General features: G+C 34.4%; 2 protein-coding genes across 5 annotated transcripts; one reads left to right on the top strand and one right to left on the bottom strand.

The window, feature by feature from the left end:
• Window positions 1–38: 38 nt before the first annotated feature.
• On the top strand, window positions 39–3223 carry LOC149658590 (F-box only protein 22-like). Of its 2 annotated transcripts, XM_089844188.1 has the most exons (5): window positions 39–226; window positions 290–597; window positions 661–829; window positions 879–1131; window positions 2052–3223. In XM_089844188.1, the coding sequence occupies exons 2-5, from the start codon at window positions 301–303 to the stop codon at window positions 2635–2637; spliced, it is 1305 nt and encodes a 434-aa protein (XP_089700314.1). In that variant the 5' UTR covers window positions 39–226; window positions 290–300; the 3' UTR covers window positions 2638–3223. The 2 variants fall into 2 exon arrangements, with proteins under 2 accessions (XP_089700314.1, XP_089700315.1); XM_089844189.1 differs by having other exon boundaries at window positions 128–597; window positions 888–1131.
• Window positions 2639–12478, bottom strand: mxt (Eukaryotic translation initiation factor mextil). Of its 3 annotated transcripts, none has more exons than XM_089844183.1 (15): window positions 12341–12478; window positions 11674–11862; window positions 11452–11595; window positions 10699–10871; window positions 10437–10624; window positions 10239–10300; window positions 8506–8577; window positions 7676–7736; window positions 7529–7583; window positions 7130–7447; window positions 6506–6562; window positions 6043–6433; window positions 5889–5968; window positions 4964–5278; window positions 2639–4406 (listed from the first exon to the last, which is right to left on the bottom strand). In XM_089844183.1, exons 2-15 carry the CDS (start codon window positions 11831–11833, stop codon window positions 4293–4295), a joined length of 2190 nt encoding a protein of 729 aa, XP_089700309.1. In that variant the 5' UTR covers window positions 11834–11862; window positions 12341–12478; the 3' UTR covers window positions 2639–4292. The 3 variants fall into 3 exon arrangements, with proteins under 3 accessions (XP_089700309.1, XP_089700310.1, XP_089700311.1); XM_089844184.1 differs by having other exon boundaries at window positions 10437–10621; XM_089844185.1 differs by lacking the exon at window positions 8506–8577.
• Window positions 12479–12708: the final 230 nt, after the last annotated feature.

The following is a 12708-nucleotide window of genomic DNA, read 5'->3' as shown; positions in this document are numbered from 1 at the left end:
GACAAATTCGCAACAGGGCTGGAAATATTTGTGTTCAAACTGGGCATTGCCATTTTATGATTATGAACATATTATTTATCTGTTTTGAAGTAGTAAATTGTTGAATATATAAATTTTAATAGGCAAATATTCTGGCTAGGGGTTAACCAAAACATAAACCAATAAACTAAAGCGGTTATTTCAGCTTTCTATCGGTGACGTCATAAACGCAAATTATATTCTAGAGGCACGTGGTGTTGACCCTCCGTGTTTATAATTTTGTTTACAAACAAAACTGTCTCGCTATTAGATAAATGAAATATGTATTCCTCATGGTCAATTGAAAGTTCAGACGAAGAAAATGAATCAAAAAAATCTTTAAATTTTGACAAATTGGTGTCAAGAAAAAGTTCCAAAGAAGAAACAGACCAAGATACCATCCCTGTGGTAGATGAACGGATTGGATCGTTCCTTTCCTCCACCCCTCCTGTTATAGAGAAACTATTCCAAAATTTAGGGGCCAAAGATTTGAATCAGTGCGCCAAAGTTTGTAGCACATGGTCCAAGATTGCGCAAACTGAAAAACAAAAACGTCTATCCCCATTTACATATTTTCTGGTGAATTTAGCTTTTGTCAACTTTCTTGTCAATTATATCTAAGCCTATAATATCATTCCATAGACCCTTGATAAAAAGGTAGATCCAGAAAAGACTGACTTTGTTTGCAAATTTGTTTCCGAGTTTCCGCAACATTTAGATACCGCCCTAAACAACTGTTTTATCGAGCCACATTTGGTTCTGATCTTTACTTGTAGCTTTTTATCAAAGAAAAAGAACCGCGTTAATGATGGTAAGAATTAATTCTTCTTTGGAAAAGCGAGATTTACAATTAATTTTAGTGGCTGCAGTAAGATGGATCTTAGGAAAATTACCGAAACAATGTTCCGTACTTTGCCTGTCTTCGCACGGTGTTGTTGGAACACCAATGAACAAAATCTGGCCTTGCGAATCTGAAAAGAAATCAGCTATATCGGGGCTATTTTTCCCCAAAAGTATCCCTGGAGTCGAATTTTATCCATTTGAAATCCCAGTTAACCTAAAACGAACCTTAGATGGTCCAAAAAAATTATTAAAATGGGATGAGATATTTAAGTATGTTCTTATAAACTATGCAAAATGAAAATACTGAGCGGAGCCTCCAAAATGAACTAGGCCCATGCATGTCAAATTTTATGTGGGGAAATATCCAGCATAGATTAACTAACCTAGGGATAGTTCGTTCCCCCAAAAAGATAACGCACGCATGTTCCAAACGCCCCCTAGCAGCAGCTACTATCCCTAACAGGAAGTTATAAGAAAATTGGACCAAATATCACGTGGTCTATGACGTCAAAATTGAAATACTGCCTTAATTCGGCAAAACGATTTATTTTGCCGAGAGATGGCGCTATATCTACATCCGTTTTGGTCCAATAAATTGGGGGAATGAAGAGGGGAATCAAGGAATAATTCGGAACATGTAGTTGGCGATAGCATTAAATTGGAAACCCAGTTAGTGAACAATCCCTAGCGTTAGTTAATCCATGTATCCAGTTTGTTAAGGAAAATATTTTCACCATATATGTGTACGAGATGGCGCTTATATTACCGTTGTGACAGGGGTCTTCCTTAAATTATCGTTGATATTTTAGGGGTCAGTCATAAAATTTTTATGATAGAGAAAAGTTTCATCCTAAAATTAACGGTAATGTTTTTGGGGCTATTCACTTTTTATTGAATCTTTCGGTAATAGATTGTATTGATGACAACAAAATAAATAATTTCAATTAAAATAATTCAGTAAGAGTAATAAAAACGTACACTTACAATCCGCGACCTTGGCCCAAATACTTAAGCAGTCGACAGGGGGTCACGGGGTTGAACTTTGTTTATTTTACGGTAATATAAGCGCCCCCAAGCGTAAAACCACGGCGAACTAAATTGGTTAAAAAAAATATTCTCGCTTAGCGACACGCATGGGCCTAGTTCATTTCGGAGGCTACGTACTGAGAAAAATGTAATATGTCTTTCAGTATAACTGGAGTACCGCAAAATAAAAGTGTCAAGTGCCTGCTACTGTTCACCAATTTTTTACCTCGAGAGTACAGATGCACTGGACGGGAATCGACCGTATGCATCGCGGATTACTTCTTAAAAGGATGTAATTATCAAATAGCAGTTGGGGGTGGTGTAGCTGATGCTATCTCTTATAAAGCCTCCCAATGGTACACTGGAAAATCTTGCTCCATTGGAGCTGGATTAGCGATAGCCGGAGACGTTAATGCAGCTTCGGTGCTTATACCAATGCATACAAAATCCAAGGACGAAATTTTAGACAAATTAAAAGAACTTAGAAATGGAATCACGTTGAAAAAATGTAGCATGGCTTTTCTGTTTCCTTGTTGCGCTAGAGGTTCTGATTATTTTGATGAAAAAGATGTTGAACCAACTCTATTTAATCAAGTATTCCCCGGTGTTAGATTAGTAGGAATGTTTGGAAACGGGGAATTTGGAATAGACTATTTCCCTAATAAAACAATAGCGCAAACTGAAAAACAAACGTTCATTCATTGCTACACTTCAGTTTTTGTGATATTATCGTGGAATGAGAAGAAATAAATTTATTACTTTCTAGTTTTGTTTTTATTGCTTTTTTCTTGTTAATACTATAAAGAGATGGCGTTTTTGTTTTTTGTCATGTTTTTGTAAAAAAGAAAAAAATTATAAGCAAGTATTTTGTTGTTTCTTCAAATTGGGGCAAAAATAAAAATGTTAACATCATCACAATGTTCCCCCAAAAAAAATAAAAGTCAAAAATTTCACGAACATTTCTCAATTTTGTTGGGGAGATTCTAAAAAGTTTCCTTAAGGCACTTTTACTAATTTGTTTTTTTCTTTTTTTACGCTTACATTTTAAAAAAGGGCCTTTTGTTTCTTTTCTTTGGTTAATTAATCGTTAACATAGAAAACAATTATTTGGAAGACTTACTGAATTAATAATAAAGTTAATATAACCTAAATATATTTCTCACATAGAAAAAAAATCCTCAATTCTTTTTTCTTCTTAACGCGTCCAATTGATATTTTACTATCAATAAATTTTTTCATTAAAAATCTTAAAAGTTTAAATAACTTAATAATTTCAATTGACATAAAATAACAATGGACATTTTTTACGCGCAATAAAACCACACTTGTAACAAAATACGTTTCATTCTTCTAACCAACCAAGAGTACTCAAAAAACAAAGCGAGTACTCCGAGTCTAAGCCTTAGTTAAAGACTTAAACGAGTACTCTAGCACTCCGAGTCTAAGCCTTGGTTAAAGACTTAAACGAGTACTCTAGCACTCCGAGTCTAAGCCTTGGTTAAAGACTTAAACGAGTACTCTAGCAAGCACTCCGAGTCTAAGCCTTGGCTAAAGACTTACACGAGTACTCTAGCACTCCGAGTCTAAGCCTTGGCTAAAGACTTAAACGAGTACTCTAGCACTCCGAGTCTAAGCCTTGGCTAAAGACTTAAACGAGTACTCTAGCACTCCGAGTCTAAGCCTTGGCTAAAGACTTAACCGAGTACTCTAGCACTCCGAGTCTAAGCCTTGGCTAAAGACTTAAACGAGTACTGTAGGTCTGTAGCACTCCGAGTCTAAGCCTTGGCTAAAGACTTCAACGAGTACTCTAGCACTCCGAGTCTAAGCCTTGGCTAAAGACTTAAACGAGTACTCTAGCAGCAATTCCGACTTCAGAGCCTTAAAATTGGGGCGATATATAATAGCACCATATTTTAGCGATTCAACTCCTCCAAAGATCGTCACAAATGGGTTTTACTGCACTATAAAATTAATTAATACACATCCGAGAGAAAAAGTTTTATGTAGGAACAAAATAAACCTCTGATAATAGATTCTATTATTAATTAATTAACTACACTTAATTAATTTCTTGACTACTTTTATATTTTGACGTTAATATATATATATATATATATATTTTTTTTGGTTTATTTTAATACCCTATGTTTAATTCTGGCTGGCCCTTTTGTTAATAGTTATATGGCTACTATCACTCATTTTAAGTCGATATAAAAATTTTCCCCTTAAATTTTTTAAAGAGCCATATACCTTTTTTTATGTGTAAGTAAAAAATTTTCGTCCGACTATTTAAAGTCATCAAAGTCGTTTATATATTCAACACCCAACAACGAGAAAAGAAAAACAAAAGACAGAAGAACTTGCGAAACTGAACAACCCCGTTTTAACCTAACATTAGTTTTTATTTACTGTCCTCCATCAAAGGACTCCGATTTTGGAGGACTTACGGAAGGCTTCCATCTCGGGGTACAAGGTCCCGGAGCAGCGTATGTTGTAGGATCGAAGTATTTAATTGGTTCCTGATTAATAAATTGAAGATTTTCAGGGAGCCCACTCTTAAATTTAAATTCCTTATAGGAAAAATAGGAATTTTTTTCCGGAATTATAGGATTTTATAGGAGAAAAAATGTGTTTTTATAGGAAAATATAGGACTAAAAATGCTCATATATAATACAATTTTGGGGCTTAAACTATGTAGAAAAATCTCAAAAAATTAAAAATAACAAATTGGATTTTACTTTGAAAACTCAGAACTTAATTAAAATATAACATAATATAATATATAAAAAATCCTAAGCGAGCTCCGCAATTTCGGTGTCTATTCAAAAAAAAGCTAAATCTTGATAAATTTGATGCTAAACTATACGAAAACTTCGACTAAGTCAAAAATACAGGATATTATAGGACCTTTCATGAAATTATAGGATAATATAGGACTGGTTCAAAAATATAGGAATTATAGGACCCGTGGGCTCTTCTATATACAAACCCCAAGGGATCCATCCACTTCAAAACCCACGCCACGCGTCACGTCACCTCCCTTGATACTAAGCTGCAAAATAATGACAGACTTACCTCTTTAAGAATCGCTTGAGCCGCAGCCAACTCCAAATTGGCTGGTAGCATTTTGCTAAAGGGACTATTGGCGCAATCCAACAAAAATTGACGAGGATAAAAAACGCGTGATCCATTGAAGACTTTAGACTCTCCCATAGAGTATTCCAATTCGGGGGAAGATTTAGATCTGTTCCTCAACTGTTTATCTTGACTAGTAACGGGGGGAACCTCCTCTTTGGAAGACGAAGATGAGTCACCTGAAGAACTTTTTTGAGAGAAGTTAGCTCTACGTTTATTCGCTGTTAATGTCGGTGCGTCTGTGTGTTTTTGAAGCTGAAACAAAATAATAACAATAATAATTAAAGTTACAAGTTTAACTTCTTTAAAGGGAGGGTGAAGTAGAAAATAAAGTGATTTTTTATCGATTCTTCTACTAATTATAAGACCAGTCTGCATAGTCAAACATTCAGGAAATACCAACTCCGAATGATTTTAAAATTCAAATTAGGTTCAGATTTTAAGGATAATTTTAAACAAGGACTTCCGACCAATCGCGTAACGCCCTGCCTTTTTATTAAGAAAATTCTCGTGGCACGCATGCTCCGTGTCTCGCGCCACGATTGTCACGTCGCGCACAAATTTTATCAAATCTCGTGATAAATTTCATTCCACACGGAACGTGCCACGAGAATTTTGTTAACAAAAAGGCAGGGCGTTACGCGATTGGTCGGCAGTCCTTGTTTAAAATTATCCTCAAAATCTGAACCTAATTTGAATTTTGAAATCATTCGGAGCTGGTATTTCCTGAATGATTCACTATGCAGAATGGTCTTATAATTAGTAGAAGAATCGATAAAAAATCACTTGATTTTCTACTTCACCCTCCCTTTAAAGAAGAAGAATAAGAAGAGTTTTATAATTTAACTTCTATAAGTTCTTTTACTTTTCTAAATTCTTCGGGTTTGCTGCTTTGAAAAATTGGCTGCCTTACAGTAGTAACAGCATTAACAATCGGTTGGCCAGCTATTTCAATACCAAAATCATAAAATTAGACAACAAATATTCATTCAAGGCCTATTTTGACGCCTGACACCGACTTTGATGATGACCAATGCTGCTTTGAGATTGGGAATGTTTCATTCCTAAAATTGAAGTTGATTTTCTCAGAGCCGCTCCCAACTGGTTGGGTCTATTCTCCTCATCAGGACTACTTTCTCCCGCTTTAACAGTAGCGTCTTCCTCGCTAGAGCTGGAAAGTGGAAGCCCATTTGACGAACTACTACTACCACCACCATTTGAACCACCATTGCTATCCTGTTTCATTAAAGCGGGTTGCGTAACGGTAGTAGTACCACCCCAAGATTGCGGTGGATTTGTAGAAAACGTCACTTGGTTGTGTTGAACTTGGTTTGCTTTTGGGACAGGCTTCACGATGATTGGCGTTTTAATCGAGGAAGCGGCTATCATAGCGTTTTCGTGTTCCCTTTGCTGAGACAAAGTAAACTTTGTTGGTAACCGAGCCAAGTAGGGATATATTGATTGCGCGTTTTGTGACAGTACTTTTTTTTCGCGTTCAGCTTCACCTTCGAAATATTGTTCGAGAACTTGTTTGGCTTTCTAAACAAAGGTTGAAATATATTTTCATAGTGTGTCTTATTCAGGGGTGTGCGAGTGCTCGTTAAGTTCGAGTACTCGGTTCGAGTATCGAGCCGAGTACTCGACTCGATACTCGATAACAACACATTGAGATACTCGAGACAGATTCGAGTAGCTTTTTAACATTTTAAATACTCGACAAATACTCGAGTCCGAGGCTTACAACTATAGCAGACGATGAGTTCATGATCATTTATTTTGAAAATCACCTGTTCAATGTTTAATTGATCACTAACAATCTTTTTGAACTAGTTCGATGTTAGATAATTGAACATCTTCGTTCGTTATTTTCAAGAAATTTATAAAATTGCTACTCGACAAGTCAATATTTGAGGCTCGATAATTACTCGAAAGAACCAAAATTTGACCTATCTAAATACTCGATACTCGAAAGTATTTTTGAGACTCGGCTCGATACTCGATAAGAAATTAGTTTCGATACTCGGACTCGGCTCGAAACCGAACAAAACGGGACTCGCACACCACTGGTCTTATTAGCTTCAAAATGACACGAAGAAGCGAACGTACAGTTACAAGATCAGCTTTCAATCCCGATATTTTTAAGACGTCAACTCCGACAGTGACGGAGAAAGTGTATTCCCCAAATGTAGTGTCACTCATACTGTGACTATGAACCAAGGTTTTCTTCTTCGACAAATCATTGGTTATTACATCAACTACATTGGGATTGACACCGGAGTGACCAGGATATACGGAGCTTTGTAAATTATTCTGGTTCACGCGGTTGTTGTTGTTATTGCCTAAACTCTCCTCTGAAGCTGTACTATTTAAACTATTTGAGGAATCACTGGCGACCAAACCAGCAATAACCGTTTCAGGTACTTCCTATAATTCGTAATAAGCCTCGTTTAATTAATTTTGTACTAAAATTAATTAATTAATTAAGTTGGTTATTAAATTGTATACTCTTATCGGGGACGCGTTTCGTCTTATAGTTTCCGCAATTAACGCTTTAGCTTGGCTAAAAAAAATAATTAATTAACACGTTTTATCAGATTCTAAAATGAATAATTAATTATTTACTAATATTAATTTAAAATTAAAACTAATTACTCAATGTTATCAGCTTGGGGTCCAATAATTTGAACAAGCCTATCTTTAGTTCCAGGACCAACTATAATAATATTTAATATAATTCCGTAAATAATTTAATATATTGAAAATTATATAAAATATAACTATGTTATATCAAGAAGTGATATCTAGTTTTTTAGGGAGAAGGTATAAATTCATTCATCCACATTTCTAGCTTTATCTCCAGTCTAAACGTATAGTAGGTCCGGAGTTAATCCCCGCCTCTAAATTACAACCAGCAATCATTTCATTGGTTCTTGAAAACTCACGTCAACGCCGCGCGAATGACGAAAATTACAGTCATATTTTCCGACTGAGGAGAGTGTAGCGAAATAGCCCGGGGCCTCCTTTTACGTCCCCCCCTTGTATTTTGAAAGGGGGACTGGGACTATGGCGCGCATATACTTAGGCATCTTACACCTTCTCCCTAGTAAACTAGATATCGCTTCTTGGTTATATAAATGTCACATTTTGTTGTATGGCACGTGTGACATTCACAAAAAAAAACAAACCATCATGCAATTCTTTTTAAAATAAATCATTAGACATCAATTATTATTATTATTAGCCTATTTGCACTAGGATTAATTGATAAATTAAAGTTTAAAACTAAAGTTTAAATATTTTCAAAACTAAATTAATTATATTAAAAGTCAAGCCAAAAAAACGCATTATTCATTGGAATGGAAGAATTATTTAAATTATTTTCATTAGTGTTTGAAAAAAGTAACATTTTGGGGACTAAATGGGTGGGGGTCAATGGGTCATGCTAAAGTAAAGCCTTTAGCGAGAGGAGAAAAAAAAAAGACCTCTTTGGAATGAAATGACGGTATCACTCAGCTCCTCAATCATGTGAACACGACGCCCTTTGATTCCCATCACTGATAATCAAATTCAGCAAGAGAAAAGGGCAAGGGGAAATAAATAAAACCAAACTTATCATCAAAGACAACTTGATAACTTGACATTTGCCTAAAATTAATTTTTTTTCTTTACACCTTAGAAGATTCATACAACTTTTGGAAAATACATTTCCCTGACTTTTCCACGTGTCTTTCCATATATTTCAATATTTCCCCGAGTTTTCCAGGTTCTTTCCCCCACATATATAGAGTAATAACAACAGGAGTGCTTATCATATAGTTGAAGCAACCCCTTCAAAGCAAACTTACTCAAACCTTGAAAATTTCCCCGCATTCTTACTAAAAATTCAAAATTTCCCTGCATTTCTACTAAAAATTTAAAATTTCCCTGCATTTTTACTAAAAATTCAAAATTTCCCTGCATTTTTACTAAAAATTCAAAATTTCTCTGCATTTTTACTAAAAATTCAAAATTTCCCTGCATTTTTACTAAAAATTCATAATTTCCCTGCATTTTTACTAAAAATTCAAAATTTCCCTGCATTTCTACTAAAAATTCAAAATTTCCCTGCATTTTTACTAAAAATTCAAAATTTCCCTGCATTTTTACTAAAAATTCAAAATTTCCCTGCATTTTTACTAAAAATTCAAAATTTCCCTGCATTTTTACTAAAAATTCAAAATTTCCGTGCATTTTTACTAAAAATTCAAAATTTCCCTGCATTTTTACTAAAAATTCAAAATTTCCCTGCATTTTTACTAAAAATTCATAATTTCCCTGCATTTTTACTAAAAATTCATAATTTCCCTGCATTTTTACTAAAAATTCAAAATTTCCCTGCATTTCTACTAAAAATTTAAAATTTCCCTGCATTTTTACTAAAAATTCAAAATTTCCCTGCATTTTTACTAAAAATTCAAAATTTCTCTGCATTTTTACTAAAAATTCAAAATTTCCCTGCATTTTTACTAAAAATTCAAAATTTCCCTGCATTTTTACTAAAAATTCATAATTTCCCTGCATTTTTACTAAAAATTCATAATTTCCCTGCATTTTTACTAAAAATTCAAAATTTCCCTGCATTTTTACTAAAAAATCAAAATTTCCCTGCATTTTTACTAAAAAATTCAAAATTTCCCTGCATTTTTACTAAAAAATTCAAAATTTCCCTGCATTTTTACTAAAAAATTCAAAATTTCCCTGCATTTTTACTAAAAAATTCAAAATTTCGCTGCATTTTTACTAAAAAATTCAAAATTTCGCTGCATTTTTACTAAAAAATCAAAATTTCCCTGCATTTTTACTAAAAATTCAAAATTTCCCTGCACTTTTACTAAAAAATTTAAAATTTCCCTGCATTTTTACTAAAAAAATCAAAATTTCCCTGCATCTTTACTAAAAAAATCAAAATTTCCCTGCATTTTTACTAAAAAAATCAAAATTTCCCTGCATTTTTACTAAAAAATTCAAAATTTCCCTGCATTTTTACTAAAAAATTCAAAATTTCCCTGCATTTTTACTAAAAAATTCAAAATTTCCCTGATTTTTTTTGTCAACTATTTATTTCCCTGAGTTTCCAGGTGTGTATGAACCCTGAGTCCTAAACACATTAGCCCTCTCTTAAAAAGAGAAATGGAATAGGCCTACATGTAGAAAGTTAGAAACCATAATTATTAACCTTTTCCAGAATCAGAGTTTCTTATAACAACCTCGTCTTTCACAAAACTTTTTCCAGGAATCCTTGAAAAAAAAAAAAAAAAAAAAATTAACTTTTGATTAGAAATTGTTAGAAATAAAATAATTAGAGAAATCCAGGCCCTAGACATTGAAATTTTGACATGAAATTGCTTTAAAAAAAAAAAAAAATGAAACTTGCTTAGTTGGATGAGGAAATTTTCCCGAGTTTTTCAAAACTTCTCCGGGTGAAAGAGTAGCTTGAGAATTTGAATGGCTTAAAACGTGAGTAGGTGACATTATAGATTGTTGGCCTGGAGTGAAACTAGCCGGTAAAGTAGCCGAATTCATCAATGCAGATGGAACACCGTAATGACCAGAACTTTGCTGCTGCAAAATGGAATTTAATCTTCCTTTACCATTCTTGGTCAGCCACGATTTTCTTTGTTAGTTTTATAGTTTACCATATTGCTGATATCATTCAACTTTTGTTTATAATAACTTTCCAGTATTTGATCATTTTTCCATCCTTTAGCTCTAAGCTCAATTACCTCCAATAAATGAGTGCGAGCGTGTAATCCAAGAAGTTCGGATCTTGAGGCATTTCTTAACGTTTCAAAGTAACGGTCAAGTTGTTCTAAATAGATTGAAACATGTAATGTGAAATATAAAACTTAAAGGGAGGGTGAAGTAGAAAATCAAGTGATTTTTTTATCGATTCTTCTACTAATTATAAGACCAGTCTGCATAGTCAAACATTCAGGAAATACCAATTCCGAATGATTTTAAAATTCAAATTAGGTTCAGATTTAAGGATAATTTTAAACAAGGACTGCCGACCATGGCGACCAATCGCGTAACGCCCTGCCTTTCTGTTAACAAAATTCTCGTGGCACGCTCCATGTCTCGCGCCACAATTGTCACGTCCCGCGCCTAATTTTATCAAATCTCCTGATAAATTTCATTCAACACGGAACATGCCACGAGAATTTTGTTAACAAAAAGGCAGGGCGTTACGCGATTGGTCGGAAGTCCTTGTTTAAAATTATCCTTAAAATCGGAACCTAATTTGAATTTTAAAATCATTCGGAACTGGTATTTCCTGAATATTTCACTATGCGGACTGGTCTTAAAATTGGTAGAAGAATCGATAAAAATCACTTGATTTTCTACTTCACCCTCCCTTTAAGAAACAGAGTTTACACACACACACACACCTTTATACTTTTCTTCTAACTGTTGACCCCAAAACTTTAACTGGCTGCATAGTTTGATAACAGCGGCATTGGTATTCATATCGTAATTGCCATTAGTGATTGTGAGATTCAATGCACCGAGTTCTTTGATAACATCTTCTTGAACTAATGTTAATGTGCAAATGGTTTTGAACAATTTTTCATGACAAAACTGAACTGCGCAATTAAGAAATACCAATTTACCATTTGCATTTAAGGATTTGGCAATGGGATATTCTACTGTTGGGGATGTCAAGTTGGGTTTTTCAATAGATGAATCGATACTTGTTTGTTTCAGGGGTCTTGGGCGTTCTAGCTTCTTTACACTACGAACACTCTTACCCGTTGTCAACACAGTGGCCATTTTTAAGGGATAGGTTGAGGCAGTTCAGACTGTAATGGTATTATTTCCCTACTTTATAGAGTAGTGGCACTCAATGTTAACTACCCATAGAGCTTAATACAGTCAAAGGCAAGTAGGTGCCATTACTCTATAAGCAAGTTAGACTTGGAGTAAAGCCACAACTTCTAAGAGCAACAGTGAAACAAGTTTTTGGTGTCAAGACTAGGACAGTATTTGAGAATGTACCCGTTACAATTCAAAATATGAAAAACACATATTTTACGCTCATTTCCTTAAGATACGTCTCGTAATTATACCCAATTTATATTAATATAGGTTATTGCCCCGAAGCCAAAATTTAAATACCCTCTACTTTTGACCAAGGCTTAACATTAAACAAGTCACCTTTAACCGATTAAACTGGTTTTGCTTTAATATTTAAAGCAGAAAGTATTATTACTTACGAATAATTGTATTTACGTTCATAATTACGTGTAAATAATCATATTTAATTGAAAGAATAAATACCTAAGCTGAATGAAGTTCCCTCACGTCCCTTTGGCAAGTGCAACAACGTCGACTGTCCCAACTGAACTCACTCGAGAAGCTCCAAATGCGACGTTGGATGGGGGCCGGCTTTGGCAGTGCTTTTTCGGGAAGGACAGACAAATGTTCCAAATTAGCTTACAGTAGCTTCCCTGTAATTCATTCATTAAAGCGTTGCCTACGTTAATCAAGGCCTGTGCGCGGCGCCGATTTTTATTTTTATTTTGCCAATTTAAGTTGCCAAATTCTCTCACCTGAGGCGCTAATAGCTGGACCTAAATAATTTGAAATGTTCATTTTCTCGCGCTTAGAATTTGAAATACTCATTTTCGCGCGCGTTTCGGTCCAGC

Source organism: Phalangium opilio, unplaced genomic scaffold, assembly GCF_054372755.1.
Source record: "Phalangium opilio isolate 3A_F unplaced genomic scaffold, DU_Popi_V2 ptg000075l_1, whole genome shotgun sequence".
NCBI lineage: Eukaryota > Metazoa > Arthropoda > Arachnida > Opiliones > Phalangiidae > Phalangium > Phalangium opilio.
The sequence above is the reverse complement of the archived record's forward strand: the minus strand, read 5'-3'. Positions and strand labels throughout refer to the sequence as shown.